General features: G+C 39.5%; 1 protein-coding gene across 1 annotated transcript in view; it reads right to left on the bottom strand.

Annotated features, from left to right (window-relative positions):
- Nucleotides 1–359: 359 nt before the first annotated feature.
- TECRL (trans-2,3-enoyl-CoA reductase like) overlaps nucleotides 360–13,700 on the bottom strand; it is a 57,474-nt gene continuing 44,133 nt past the window's right edge. The window contains exons 5-12 of the mRNA XM_005418121.2: nucleotides 12,266–12,381; nucleotides 10,144–10,249; nucleotides 9,000–9,072; nucleotides 7,191–7,234; nucleotides 3,586–3,643; nucleotides 2,617–2,702; nucleotides 2,156–2,201; nucleotides 360–1,032 (exon numbers count right to left, since the gene is read on the bottom strand). Of these exons, the coding sequence (XP_005418178.1) occupies nucleotides 905–1,032; nucleotides 2,156–2,201; nucleotides 2,617–2,702; nucleotides 3,586–3,643; nucleotides 7,191–7,234; nucleotides 9,000–9,072; nucleotides 10,144–10,249; nucleotides 12,266–12,381 (657 nt within the window). The 3' untranslated portion in view covers nucleotides 360–904. The remainder of the gene's footprint in view (nucleotides 1,033–2,155; nucleotides 2,202–2,616; nucleotides 2,703–3,585; nucleotides 3,644–7,190; nucleotides 7,235–8,999; nucleotides 9,073–10,143; nucleotides 10,250–12,265; nucleotides 12,382–13,700) is intronic.

Genomic DNA, 13,700 nt, shown 5'->3' on the forward strand with positions numbered 1-13,700 from the left:
TTTGATAATGAGCCACACTCTGTTTCACCTTGTGCACAAGGATTTCACACTTCTTCATACAAGTAAGGTGAATGGTGTCTGGATGCAGTCAGGCACTGAACGGGGGCATCTTAACACGCTTGTTAGTGCAGAAGGCTTGCTCCTATTTCCAAACTCTTCAGTGTGAGAAAGGGAAGCGAGCCTCAATGATGTACCCAAGGTTATGCCTCAAATTAGTTACAAGATGGGAGTCAGTCACAAGCGGTCTCCTTCTGGGATTGTGGGGCTGATCTGCCTGCCTAAAAATAAAAGAAAGACAGTTCTCTGTGCAGTGAGCAATTTAAGCCAATTTCTATTAAACAATTTGCTATGAGATTTGATTTAAAAAAAAAAGAAAAACTTAGTGAAGCTAGACAAAACAGTGTTCACAGCATAGTGGTCATCCTTTGATGTGATGCTTTAGAGAAGCTGAGGCAGAATGTGCTTTTTCTGTGCAGTTTAATAAAAATAAGGCTGTGCAACATTTATGATGAAAAAATCCAAGACTCTCCTCAACATCTAACACTGAACCTTAAAATTACCATACCTGAATGTGGCAGGCGAGTTGTGTTCATTAATTTTAGCAGCATCTGTGCCCATTTGCACCAGCTAAATATCTAGCATTCAATATAAGCAATTTTCTTGTCCCTTTTCAATTAGCTCCATTACAGAAAATCTAATTAAATCATATCTTTTAGCAGGAACCAAGAATACAAGAGCTAAATTTTTGCATTTAATTAAAACCTCTTCATCTTGAACTGTTAACTTCCTGAAAAAGATATCCAATAGTTTTTCCTGTGATCCACTTAGTTCCTGAATGAAATGGCTCATTCAGTCTGAGATGGCTCTTGAAGTGTACACTTAGGCTCCAACTCTGGTGACAATCTCAGAAGATGATGGGGATCATAGCTGCTTTTCTTCTCACTTCTGGATAAAATCTCTTCAGATAGAGCTTGTGTTTCTTCTGGGCCCACAGAGACATCTGGATGACCATCAGGAAAGCAAAGATGCCAACTAGCAGGGAAAAAGATTTAAAGAAAAGGATCACATGTGTTATTTCAGTGCCTGTTTCTGGAGATGCATTAGGGTTTATGGAAATATTTGCAGTCTCTTCTGTGGGCAGAGACAACACAGCAGTTCCTTTCAGCCTGGCAGTTGCTGATATACCATAGGCGAAGGCTCAGCCTCCACCTCAGAATTCACACAGCTGACCTTCACATTTGTTAGACACACCCTGTACCACCTCTGACTTCACCATAAATCCATATGTCACAAGGCTTCCTTGGCCATGGTGCTGTCTCAACCCATGACCTCCCTCGACCATATTTCTAGTTTGCTTCTGAACTACAACACTTCTTTTTTTCTACCTCTGGCTCCCAACCATGACAGGGAGCTGTACTCCAACTCCCTGCTGTGTAGAGGGAGAACTTGGCCCTAAAGCAAGTAGGCAGTAGCTGCCAGATCCAGCAAATAGGCACCAAATAGGGGATCATTTTACTGCATTTGCATTTTGCAAATTCATTATCCTTTGATTAATGTGGAGGTGGTTAATCAGAAACATCCATTTGGTGTCCAGTCAAGCTATGTCTGGGACAATTACAGCAAGGATGAGTGTGCTGCATATGTTTAAGCTCCTGCCACTGTAGGGACAGCTCTACATTGTCCCCAGACTTTCAGATCATTTTCATACCAAAGCCTAAAACACAAGAACGTTTCATCTTTTCAAACAAAATTTCAATTTATTTTTTGCGTGATGCAGTTTAACCCACTTTTGAAATTCGTTCTTTTCCATTTGTAAGCTGTGTGGGGCTACTTCTTACAAGTAGTTTTTATAGGTTTCTGTTTTGAAATGGAAAAATAATTTAAAAACTGAATGTTTTGGATAGCTCAGTTCCAGGCACCATATTTTTGTGAGTGTTTAGGTCTTCTAAGGATGCAGCAAAGTACTGAGGAAGAGTTGCAAATTCCATTAAGCAGGCTGTTCTTATGAGCATCTTGGAGGTTTATCTCATATGGCAAATTTGATAGCAATATTTCATATACTGTAAACTTTTAAACTTTTTTGGCAAATCTTAGATTTCTAGAATTCTCTTCCACAAACACTTTAAATGCTGTCTTCATTCTGTTTCAAACTTACCTGGCAGAGTTTGTGTCATCACCGTGAAACTAATCCAAGACCCAGCCTGTTGCAAAGAAAAAGGCACAGTTAGTTCTATATTTTATGTAAAGCAAAATGGCAAGTTTTCAAAAGCTCCCCATGGAAAAAGAGTGTGATACTTGCATGGAAATGGGAGAGGAAAAATAGTAAGAAATTAACACCCCAGTGTGCTGGATGGGGTGAAGGGATGGGTGGTAAATCTTCAGATCACTGGGGAGACTGTAGTGGAAGGAAATATAGAGAAAAGTCCATGTGGTAGGGATGTGAGGGAAGAGGAGGGTCTGGTAGAGAAATGTTTGTGGGAGCAAGGAGACTGACATACGAAGCACAAGGATGGATGTGCAGAGGAAACTGCGTGGAGGTGTTGCAGATTTTCTGCAGACAAAGGCTGAAGCGGTACCCACCTACCCTTTGCACATAAGCAGAAGAAAGTCATGTACCTCATATGTATAGTTGGGACAGGATACCAGCAGGAAGAGCCACGTGAAGGGGTTGTAGGTTGGACTTGGAAAACAGGTTCTATTTCCTTGTGAAAGGGGAAAAAATTGGGTGGGGAAAATCAGAACCAGTTTCAGTCGAGGGAGAGGGGAACTGAGCCTTATCACAGCCTGCCTATGTAACAGCAATCCCCGGGGCCAATGCTCTCAGGGTACAACCTGTTAGAAAAGTTTCAGTGAAATCTTTTGAGGTAGCAAAAGCTGTATTTATCCCAGTGCAAAAGAACTTAAATCAATTTTTTGGCTCTTTCTGCTTTGAAGCTGAATTAAGCCCCTTGCAAGAAATAACATAAGCATTTTCCTAAACACAGTGCATGAAAACATTCCAGAATAGAAATTGACTTCTGTGGGTGAAGTTGATCATACTGTGGTATTTTCTTTAATAGGGTGTTCTAGTGGGGAAATTACACTATTAGTGTCTGAAAACATATTTTACTTTCTGGTATATATTGCATAACCTTTATTCTCATGACACAAAAATGCAGAAACTCCAACCTGTTAAGAGCATACATATACACTGTGTAAGTATTCATGAGTCTGTCTCTGTATTTGAATATATGCATGTACATCTTTGCCTGAGATGAATGTGTCTAAAAACTCTGCAATATAGTTTAGAAGTTTTTGAGATTTATTTAAAATTAAATGCATTGATGTCAGTCACCAGCATGCTTTAAAGAACTTCAGTGCTTAAATCCATATTTAAATTGCACTTGTGTCTAATTAAGATAAATTTGCTATAAGTTTTGAAACAAGAACAGTGTTGCTAATGTTTTCTTGTCACAAATTTTTGAAGGTGTTAGACCAATGGCATGGTTACTACTTCATCTTTCTTTATTCAATGGCTGTGGATACATAAATTACTGTACAGCAGCAGAAGATGGATAGGTTAAGGAACAGGAAACAAAGACAGACCTGAATTGGTTTGGTGAGCTAAAGCTACGTTGATAAAGTGATTTCCAGCTTCACACATCTGCAAGACATTAAAAACATATTTTCAGTCCTATGCCTAAAAGGCTGTGGCAAATGTGTGCAGTGCATAACCAGAACCCTCCCCGTTACAACTCAGCCTCTGTATCCTGGAAACATGTATTCCAAAAAACAGCCTGTGATCTCTGTCACACACACGAGTGTCCAGTGAACACTGTGGGTGCAGCAGCCCGGGGTGAAAGCCCCTGGCACATCTCCACAGAGCTCTGTGCAGCCAGGCCTTCACTGGGGTTCCCATGCCCAGCCCGTGCAATGTGTTTGGCCCTAGGGAGATCAGGGAGATTCCCTGGCTCTAAGGAATTCATCAAGATGCTCTTCTTGATTTTTTTCTGGATTTAATCCAAGCTGTATAGAAGCAGGTGAAAAGCTGGCCTCTGGTTTTGTAAAGATGTCACTGGTTAATGTCCCTACCCCTCTTCCTACGCACGCTTTCAAAGGTGTTCAGCAGAACAGGAAGGGAAAAAAGGGCGGTTAAAAAAGCAGTAGTCTCTAAAAGGCAGACTGGTGAATGGACAGTAGTCAGGGATTGATAAAGGAAGGGAGCCAGTCCTATTCCTGGTTCTGGAACTCTCTAGTTATCCCATTTCCAGCCATAACCAGCTTCTCAAAGCTGGTCTCTAACATTCAGGTATTTCAAACCTTTGGCAGCGGTACCATTTCTCTCCATTTGGTTATACAGCCTGTAGCACAGGCTGATTTCAGGCTTGCTTCAGGCTTTCAGTACTTCATCAGTTACGACTGCTGAAGAATGAAAATCAATATTTGCCCATATTTAAAATGGGAACTGGTAGGAAAATCAGTTTAAATTCCTGAAGATAACCTGTCATCGCATCTATGTAATTTTATGGTTTTCATTTTTTCCCCTACTCTGTGAATAAAACTAAAATTGTGTATACAGTTCAAGCTCAGGCTGAATTGAACTTTTTTATTAATTTCTGGATTTGAAGACTGATTTAGCCTCTCAAATTGGAAAAATACAGCATTAAAAAGTTGCATTTTCTTATATAATTTATCATTCTATATCTTGCAAGGGTCAAAAATTTTTAAGAAATTAAAATAAAAAGGAAAATGTTAAAAGCTAGACATGTTAAAAGTGTGAAGTCACTAAATTAATACAAAAAGGAAGAACTTCAACTGTCATTTTTAAGTCAGTTCTGAAAGTCATCCATAACAAATTTTTGTTAAAGCTAATTGAAAGAAATATGTAATTTCATTTTATATTGAAATGTGCTATTACCTGAAAGAACATTGTAGATAGAAGAATTTTTGAAGAGTTTTCCCCTTTTTCACAGAGATGTTTATGGGGTTTGTTTGGAAGATTTAAATCGGGTTTATTCATAAATAGATCTGTTATTAGCTGTTATTCTGCATGGGTAGGTAGTTACAGTTCAAGTCCTGCTGTCCTTTTGAATTCTTTTAATTCCAGCTGACAATCCTCTACTATAAATACCAGATGTAAAACACTAAATAGCCAGAAAATGAAATTCCATTATAAAATACCATATCAGAAGCCATAACTCTAAGCATAGCAATGGACGTAATTTTAATTTACATACTTCCAATTATGAGCTGGGAACGTGATTTGTTTTTTCTGATTGCTATTATTTTAAAGAAATAGGTTTTGTGGTTAGAAGTGGTTTTGTAAAACTCTATAGCTAATGAGATGCCTATAGTATTGTAGAGCAAGAGATGTTCACACACTATAATTAACCCCTACTAATTCTAAGTAAAACAAGCTAAAGGCATTTCTGCAGGGATTTTTATTGGCTTACCTTTGACTCTGCAGCTGCATTCTGCTGTGATTAACTTATGTCCCTCTTTAGACATGTGACTGTTGATGTTCTACATGCTAATTTTAAGCTAGTCCTCAGTTTATCATATATAAAATATGGGGCAACAGGAAACAGCAGAGAAAAAGCTGAAGCCATTTACAACTGTAAAATATTGAAGCCTACACACTGTTTCCCCTCTTTATATTCCAAGTGTACCCTATGAGAAAAACATCCCTGCAAAGTTTAATTTCTCTAAACATGAGAATCTTCCAGGAGGACCTGCAGAAATTCTTCATATTACTCAGTACTGTTGTTTACAGCAGCTGCAGATGTATACACTTAAATCAGGATGTGTAATAAGGACAAGACTTAAAAGAGGGTAAAAAAAAATAAATCTTCCAAATATTTTATTCATATGTTTTAGAAACCTGTGAAAACAGCTCAAATTATTTTATTTCACATGTTGATGTTTTAAATTATTTGTCTAGGAATCTGCCCACACAAGATCTCAAAGGGACAGGTCTTGAGTTTCCATAGGTAGGGAGTTCTCAAAAGAGCCGTAAGAATTCAGAGCCTAGACCAGGTGCTGATGCAGATCTTAAGGGGATTGACATATTTTATAGCAAACACCCCCAACAGGACGCATCCCTTTGCTTGATGGCAGCATTTTCCTTGCAGGGCACGTTCCACTGATGCAGGGAAGGATGTTTCAAGGGAAAAGGAGGCTTTCTCTAAGCAAAGACTTTGATGAGGACTAGTTTTTTCTCGTAGCACTGAATATTCAGGCAAGCAGTTTGCTTGGTTTCAAACACCCCCTGAGCCTGGGAAGGGTGGACACAGCAAGGTTCTGAGTGTACTGCTGGCTGCCAGTGCCACAGCCTCCTGTCTCTGCAGTACTGGCCTATTGCTTTTGGTCTAGAGCACCATGGAGTGTGTGAGCTTCTCTGCAGAAGTATTTTTCTTGTCTTTGCTGTACCCTGTTAGAGCAAGAAAAGCTGAAAACTGCATGGACAGACCCAGAGACAAACACTGCCAAAACTGTGACCTCTAAGGGTCCCGTTTTACAAAAGCATTTAAATATTGTTAACGAGTTTATGGAAGTTTTTCTGAATAGTGTTTGCCTGAAGAAGTCTAGACATATTATTGTCCCATCACCCTGTCATATTTCTGGAAACTGATTTGTATCTGATTTTCAAAGAGGATGCTTTGGCTCTGGCTCAGCAGTTCCAGAGGACAGAGAGGATTACATTTCCATGAGAACTTCTTACCAAACCTCTGGCTCACAGTAAAGTTATGTTCAAACAGCAGCTTGGGTAGTTTCAGCCATCCTTCATCAGCTACATTTTCCCTTGGCTTATCCCAATCTGGCAGAGTTTATTTCTATCATTTTTAATAGCTGTTGATGTAAGTTATTCAGAGTACACTGATCTATTGCAAAAGTCTGCTTGGTACATAATTCTTCAGTGTTTTAAAAATGACAAGGTTCAGTCTATCTAAATATTAGTGTTCTAACACAATTACCAGTAGTAATCATGCTGATGATGTTCTCACAGCTCTCAAATACAGTACTTCAGTTTAAACTCTGTGTACATAAATATTAGTAGGACACTTCCTGACTGAAAAACCTTAATAGATTAATACTAAATCCAGTCAAACTACACAAGGCTGTGGACATGGACTTATGCATTACTGCATTTTGTTAAATTGTGAGTTAATCCTATTCCATCATCATAAATAAAACTTCATTTTTGTACATACCAGAAAAGCAAGAGCAGCGTAAGAAACTTGTTTGTGGCCAAATGCTAGAAAACAGAATGAAATTATAAATTGCATTTTACGGTATGCACATGGTTTGCTATGGATGAAATTAATCTAGTGCTGAGGAGCAGAAATGCTTCTTTCCTGACAGGCTCTGCAGAGAGATTGGATATTATCACACATAATATGAAGACAATACAACCAGTAACAGCATTCTAGAAATGCCAGTTTTACACCACTGATCTCAAGGCAGTTTTCACCCAACTTTTTTTAGTATTTGCCAGCTTCACATATCCAAGTGTTTTGTCAAAGCAGCTGGTGGTGGTGAATACTTTGAAAAGGCAAGGAGGGGAGTGGAGTGAAGGTCAGTGTCAAAATCAGGCTGAGAATTGCAGCCTTATCCATAGACCCTTCTACTTCCACTAGCAGAAAACTCAATGCATAACCTCTCCATTACCTTCTTTTTACTCTAGTAGTGAGGTAATAGTGAGGCTTTACTACACAGCCACTGCCTGCTGCACAGTCATGCAAGAAATACATTTAATATTTGTAAATTTTATTTGCCATCTGGCTGCCCCTCCTTTTTCTGGTTGTCCCAAACCAGTGTAGGGCTCTGCCATGTTCATGTCCAAAGGTTTACAGTTCCCAAGCAAACCTTGGTCATGGCTGGGGGACACAAACCATATGTACATACCTCACTTGCCTTGGCTGGGTCTCATCAAGCCTTTACTTTTGAGAACTCCTTTTTCCTGGCTGGCACAGGACCTCCCTGTGGTGCCAAAGGCATTTTAAGGCAGTGGCAAACAATTAGAAATATTTCTTCTGGATGCTTCCTCTTTTGTGTCTTGAACAAAGAGCTTCCCCTATAAAGAAGCTGCACTTATTGATTTGATAGCCCAGGCTGCTAAAAGCTGTGTCTAGGGAGGGTTCTGCATTGTTTGCAGCATTGTTGTCAAAGCCGCACCAAATCCAACTGTCATTCAATGAATCACGTAATTTTGAAATACAACTTTTGTGCTAGTTTGAAAGAAATGTAAGTGTCATCTAGGAGAAATTTTTGATTGAAAAAACTTAGCAATTTAACTAAGTGTAAATAAGAATGGCAAAGCAAATGCTTTTCCCCCAAAGTTCATGTATAAATCTGAGATACAGAGGAAAAGAAAGACTAAGGTATAACAAGGAAAGTAAAGTAGCAGAAAATAAAACCTGTGCCAATTATTCTCAAAAGAAGCAAAAGTGCACAGAGAAAACAGAAAAAAATCATGAAGAAACAGCAGTGCAAAAATAAAATATGATGAGAGGGAACAAAGTGATGGATGAAATCCAAAAATTCTTAAAAAATAATCTTTGTGTTATCAGCAGTATGTGATGGATTTTTACTGGTTTCTCCAGGGAAAAAAAAAAAACCACCTTAATTTTCATGAAAAGGATGTATCTTTAGCAAGTAAATATCTCCTCCAAGAAAATGCAACCAGCACTATTTCTTGCCTGCCTTCTTTAATACAAATGTTGTGAAGATGAGCAAAATATATTGATCTTTGTGTTTTCTCTGCTTGTCCAAAATGTCCTGTTTGTAAACTGGACAGCGATTGACCATTGCTGAACAGGCACGAACATTCAGTGGCACAAAGCAGAGTTGCTTCCAACACAACAGTCTTCCTCCTGACAGGGAGCAAAGACTGATTTCTGGCTGGATCAGTCATCTGATTTAATGTGGGACCCATTTCTTGATTTTTGGAGAACTTCAGGTTACATGGCAAAGACTTTTTCAGAGCGAGTTTGTCAGTTTTGTGTCCTACCCATACCTACATGGCGGCGTGTACCGTGGGTGGTTGATGTAGTATGCAATCCAGGATGTGAATCCCCAGTAAAAGGCACAGCCCTGGAACAGACAGATAGTTTTTTTGAAAGGGCAATTAGGAAATGCAAACTGTAACTTTCAAAGTATAAATTCTGCCAAGTGCAAAATCTGGGTGACCATTGAAAAGCTTTGCAGTTGCTTGTGAGCTTTAGAATATATATCTTTCTAAGTTGCTGTGAAGCCAGTAAAAAATAAATTTGGGATACAGTGTAGATTTTTTTATTATTGTATTGTTTTATTCCTGTGGTAGGAATTGGCACTGGTCTCCTTTTTTGATTTTACTGCTGAAGATTACATTTTTATGAATAGTGCTATTAAAAGACTAGGGCTGCTTAACACATCTGAGCTGTTACTGTACCTGAAATTCAGCATTTCCAAGCAAGATAGAGCAAGACAAACAGAACACTAAACCACACAAAACAAGAAAGAGTAAAAGTGAAGCCCTGTATCGTAGCCATGTGTTAATCTACTTCACCAGAATCCTAAATGTTTAAAGGGAGGGTCTTTACATCACACTGAATGGGATGGAGGGGTGATAAAAAATGGCCAAGACAGAGTGTGTAAAATAAAAGAAGGCCTGTGAGTAATGACACACTGTTGAAATTCAGGAGGCTTTGGAAGAGAGAAGACCTGGCCAGCTCAGTATCTTCCTGCCTGAGGCCTCCATCTATAGAAGGAGAATATTTTTTTCTTACTTGTAATTTGATTTTTACTCCCTAGCACAAGGCTGTTTCTGGCTCTGTATTTATACTGCACCAAGGAAGCAGTATGATATCTGTCAACACTGCTAGTTGTTGCAGCAGCAGCTATCACCATAAAATAGTACTGAGTCTGAAAAATAACCTGGACTTGACAATCAGCCCCTTGGGGTAAATGAGTCAAAGTGGACATTTACATGTAGGAGCAAAAATGGACATTGATTTCAATTTATGTCCTTGGGGACATGGTCCTGAAATCCATCCTGTTATCTGTATTTTCACTAAACATAATTCCTGGAACTACAAAATTAATTTTTATTTCCCTATCTTCTTCCAATGACTGCTTTGACATGAGGATATTTTCTCTTACACAAGATGATAAAAATATTGTCACCTTTATCATATTTTTCAGAGGAGTGTGCCCTTCCGAAAACTTGTGAACAAATAATGTCTCCAGAAGATGTCTGATGTAGTGTAAACAGTGACAGAAGCAGGCCAAGCTGCAAGAGAGAGGAAAAAAAAGGAAATTAAGGTAAGTGAAAGATTGTTTTTATTACTTCACAGTCAATGTCATGAAAGGAATAAGAACTAATATTCCAAAACTGCAGTCACATTAAAATTGTGGGATTTAAGATATTGTCTTAATTGAAGCATCTGGAACCAAAGATTAATGGAATAATTTTCAGTGTCAGACAAAGTTGCTTGCATTTTGCAGAGAAGCAACTTATTTTTACTAGCCTTGAAATAAAAAGAGCTCCTGGAGCTCTGAATGTGATAGATAGTCCTGACAAGACATTTAGACAGGACAGCTGCGTGTACAGCCAGGCGTCTGACGCGCCTTTCCAAAAGATGTCTCCCACGTTTTAAGGCCACCTTAATGCTCCTGTAGGATGTGTCTGACATTTAAAAACATTCTGAGTATCTTCTGAATGGTTTCCTTGTCCTTTGCCAACTCAAGTAGCTGCGTGGAGGTAGTTTGTGTTTCATTTCCTTGCGGATGCAAAATGAGATTTTGTTGCAAGTTAATCCATTCTGATGGCTTTTTTGTTGCCTGTTATAAAGAAATGAAGCAATTGTGGTAGAAATTATTATATTGATTCTCTTTTGTGGAAGATTATGAAACAATAACAGGCATTGCTGATTTGCTTCTGAGAATGAGCTGCAGCTCCTGGTGATTGAGTTTCAGAAACAAATGTCAGGAGTGATTTCTGATGGCATTTTATCTTGGTTACATTTACTGTACTACTATAGCCCCACTTGCTGCAAAATAATTATAAGACATAAATGAAAAGTGTTTTTCAGCATGTGAATTCTCAAATAATTTTATTATGCATTGTGTATGGTAGCTAAAGTCAAAGATTAAACAATTTCAAAGTAATTAAACCAGAGAGAGTTGAGCTAAGAGAATTTTGAACAATTAACGACTTATCCAAAGCCTGGAGCAAATTTCCAGCTTTGCTGGAAATTTTTAAATTAATTTGGCTTAGAATGGGGACCTCAGATGAACCCATTAAGGAGTGGTCACTGGCAGGATTTTGCACAACCCTTGCCCACCCAAAAGAAGGCAAAGGCATTGCAGGTTCTTCTGTGCTGCCAGAAACTCTCTCCTTTTAAGCATATGCACAAGAGAAGGAAGACAAGTATTTTGCAGCTCTGGATTTGAACTCAATTATTCTGTGTTCTCATTCCCAGCTCCAATAACTCCCTTAATGTCTCTCCAAGTGCCTGTTCCTCCATCTGTAAATGGCATTATTACTCACTGTATTTCTCTGCTGTGTACCAGTTCCCCTGATTCTGCAATCACAATGTGGGAGAAGTGTGTGGGAAAGCTGTACATTCCTTGAGCCTCCTAGGTGCCTGTGTACCCTCCTATGAGTGGTCCAGCTTATGCAGGTGACAGGCTTTCCCTGATCACTTGTCACCCTTCTGCCAGGCACTAATCACCCAGAATGGGGACAATTCCACTGAGGGAAAGTTCCTTTAAGAGTGAAAGTTCCCAGGCTGCCTGGTGCATTCTACCTCCATCCTGTGGAGATGCTTCTTTTGAGTTTCTTGACCTGACTCATGACATGCACACCTGTGGAATTTCCTCCTTCCTGTGCCCAGGTGGGAGCTGGTGTGGGGGTAGTTATCTTCTGTGCGGGATGCTGATGCTGCTCATCTCAACAGCAGAAATGTGCTTTGAGGCAGCTGGGAGTGGGGCACCTGAAGTCTTGTCTTCTCTGTCAAGCATGACTTTGGGTTACTACCCACTGTGATTATTATTTCACTTTCTGACTTGATGTCAAAGTATTTGAGGAAAACACTGCATCTCCATGGTGATTCATTGCTGGGATCCCATTTTTGGTCAAGCTTATGAGTGTTGCTAAAATGACACACAGGTATTGGTAATAACTGAATCTGACATGAGGCAGGCAGCCTCATACCCCTTGTAACATCCTCAGCTCTGGAAATGCCATCTCCATCCCTCTGGTTTCTCATGCTCCAGGAAGATAATTCCCACAAGTGTCACTTACTGAACCACTGGGTGGCGGAAGTTCTTCCTGCTTTCCACTTGATCATAAATAGTCGAGAGGCGAATGTAGAAGAGCAGATATATGAGAAGAGGCCCGGTGTATTCTGTTAGAAAAAACTGGAAATGAAAAATAAAATAGCTGTGGCAGAGTAGAAAATTATATGAGGAAAGTTGTGAGAGAAAGAATACCCCTATTCACAACCCCTATTCATCCTTCAAATTACTTTTGGCTTCATTTTCAGGATTTAAATGACACATAGGGGATTCTTCTGCAGTCTCTTTAGCAGAGGAGTAAAATCCATCTAGGAAATGAGAGATAGGTTTCTGTGCAGAACATTAACCCAGTCAGGAATGCTTCATGGAAGGTGGTCAAAATCACAGTTATCTCCTCTTTATATTTTTGGCTGTGCTATCAAGTGCCTATATGGAATCTAAATAACACTGAGAAACAAGGCCAAGAAACTGAAGGCAGCTTGCTTTCTGTCAGTGCTTTTTGCAATTAAGTGGTACATCAGTTAAAAGCCAGCCAGGCATGACAAAAACAAACACAGCTTTGAATCCTGGTAGCTTGCAGAGTCATCTGGAAGGGAAGCTATCATTGCTTGAAATTTGGTGGAGGATGGAAGAGCAGGACCAGCCTGCATGGTGCCTTGAGCTCTTTTTTGGTTACTGTGTGGTTCTCCTCCTTGTGCAGGCACTAGTAGAAATAGCCTGTGGTGGGCAGACTGGACAAATTACCCTACTGTGAGAGAAACAAAGAAAAAACCATTTCATCTCACCATTGTCACCCCTGCTAGGCACAGAGAACTGAGAGGAGGGGCAGGGAGAAAAGGCAGAGTCATGGAAATGACATGAGCCACCCTCAGTTTTAAGGTCTCACTTTGATTTGGTACAGTCTGCATTGGTTTTTGTTGGGGAACATTCTTCAGCCACACACAGATGGAAGAAGTAAAATGACATTAGAGTGATGAGAGATCTAGATTTGATCATCTGTCACTGACCACTGAACTGAATCCCAGAATAAAATGGAAGTGGTGTAGTCCTACACATTTGCAAGGACTGGCAAATCATATCTCAAGTGCTTATCATTGCTTCAGGGAGAAAGATTTATAACTGTCGGGTTATTTGGCTTTACGGTGTCTATTGGCACTGCTGTAGAATTGTAATGAAGAAACACCTGTGGCTTAAGGAAGCAACACTGACTTCAGACCACCTTTTACAGAACTAGTATTTGGCTCCCCATCAGGCTGTTCTTCTAATCACTCTTTGAAAGAACATTGAAAGAGAAAGGTTTTCCTGCAGGAATATCTGGCAATTAGGTTCCTTTTTCCTCTGTTACAGGGGGAAACCTTTAGAAATTTTATCCTTTCATAGCAGGACAGTCTCCAAAAGTAACAACAGACTTAAGTGTTCTCTACCAGGGGAACATCAAATTC

The sequence above is a fragment of the Geospiza fortis genome, unplaced genomic scaffold, assembly GCF_000277835.1.
Source record: "Geospiza fortis unplaced genomic scaffold, GeoFor_1.0 scaffold11, whole genome shotgun sequence".
In the NCBI taxonomy this organism is placed as follows: Eukaryota; Metazoa; Chordata; class Aves; order Passeriformes; family Thraupidae; genus Geospiza; species Geospiza fortis.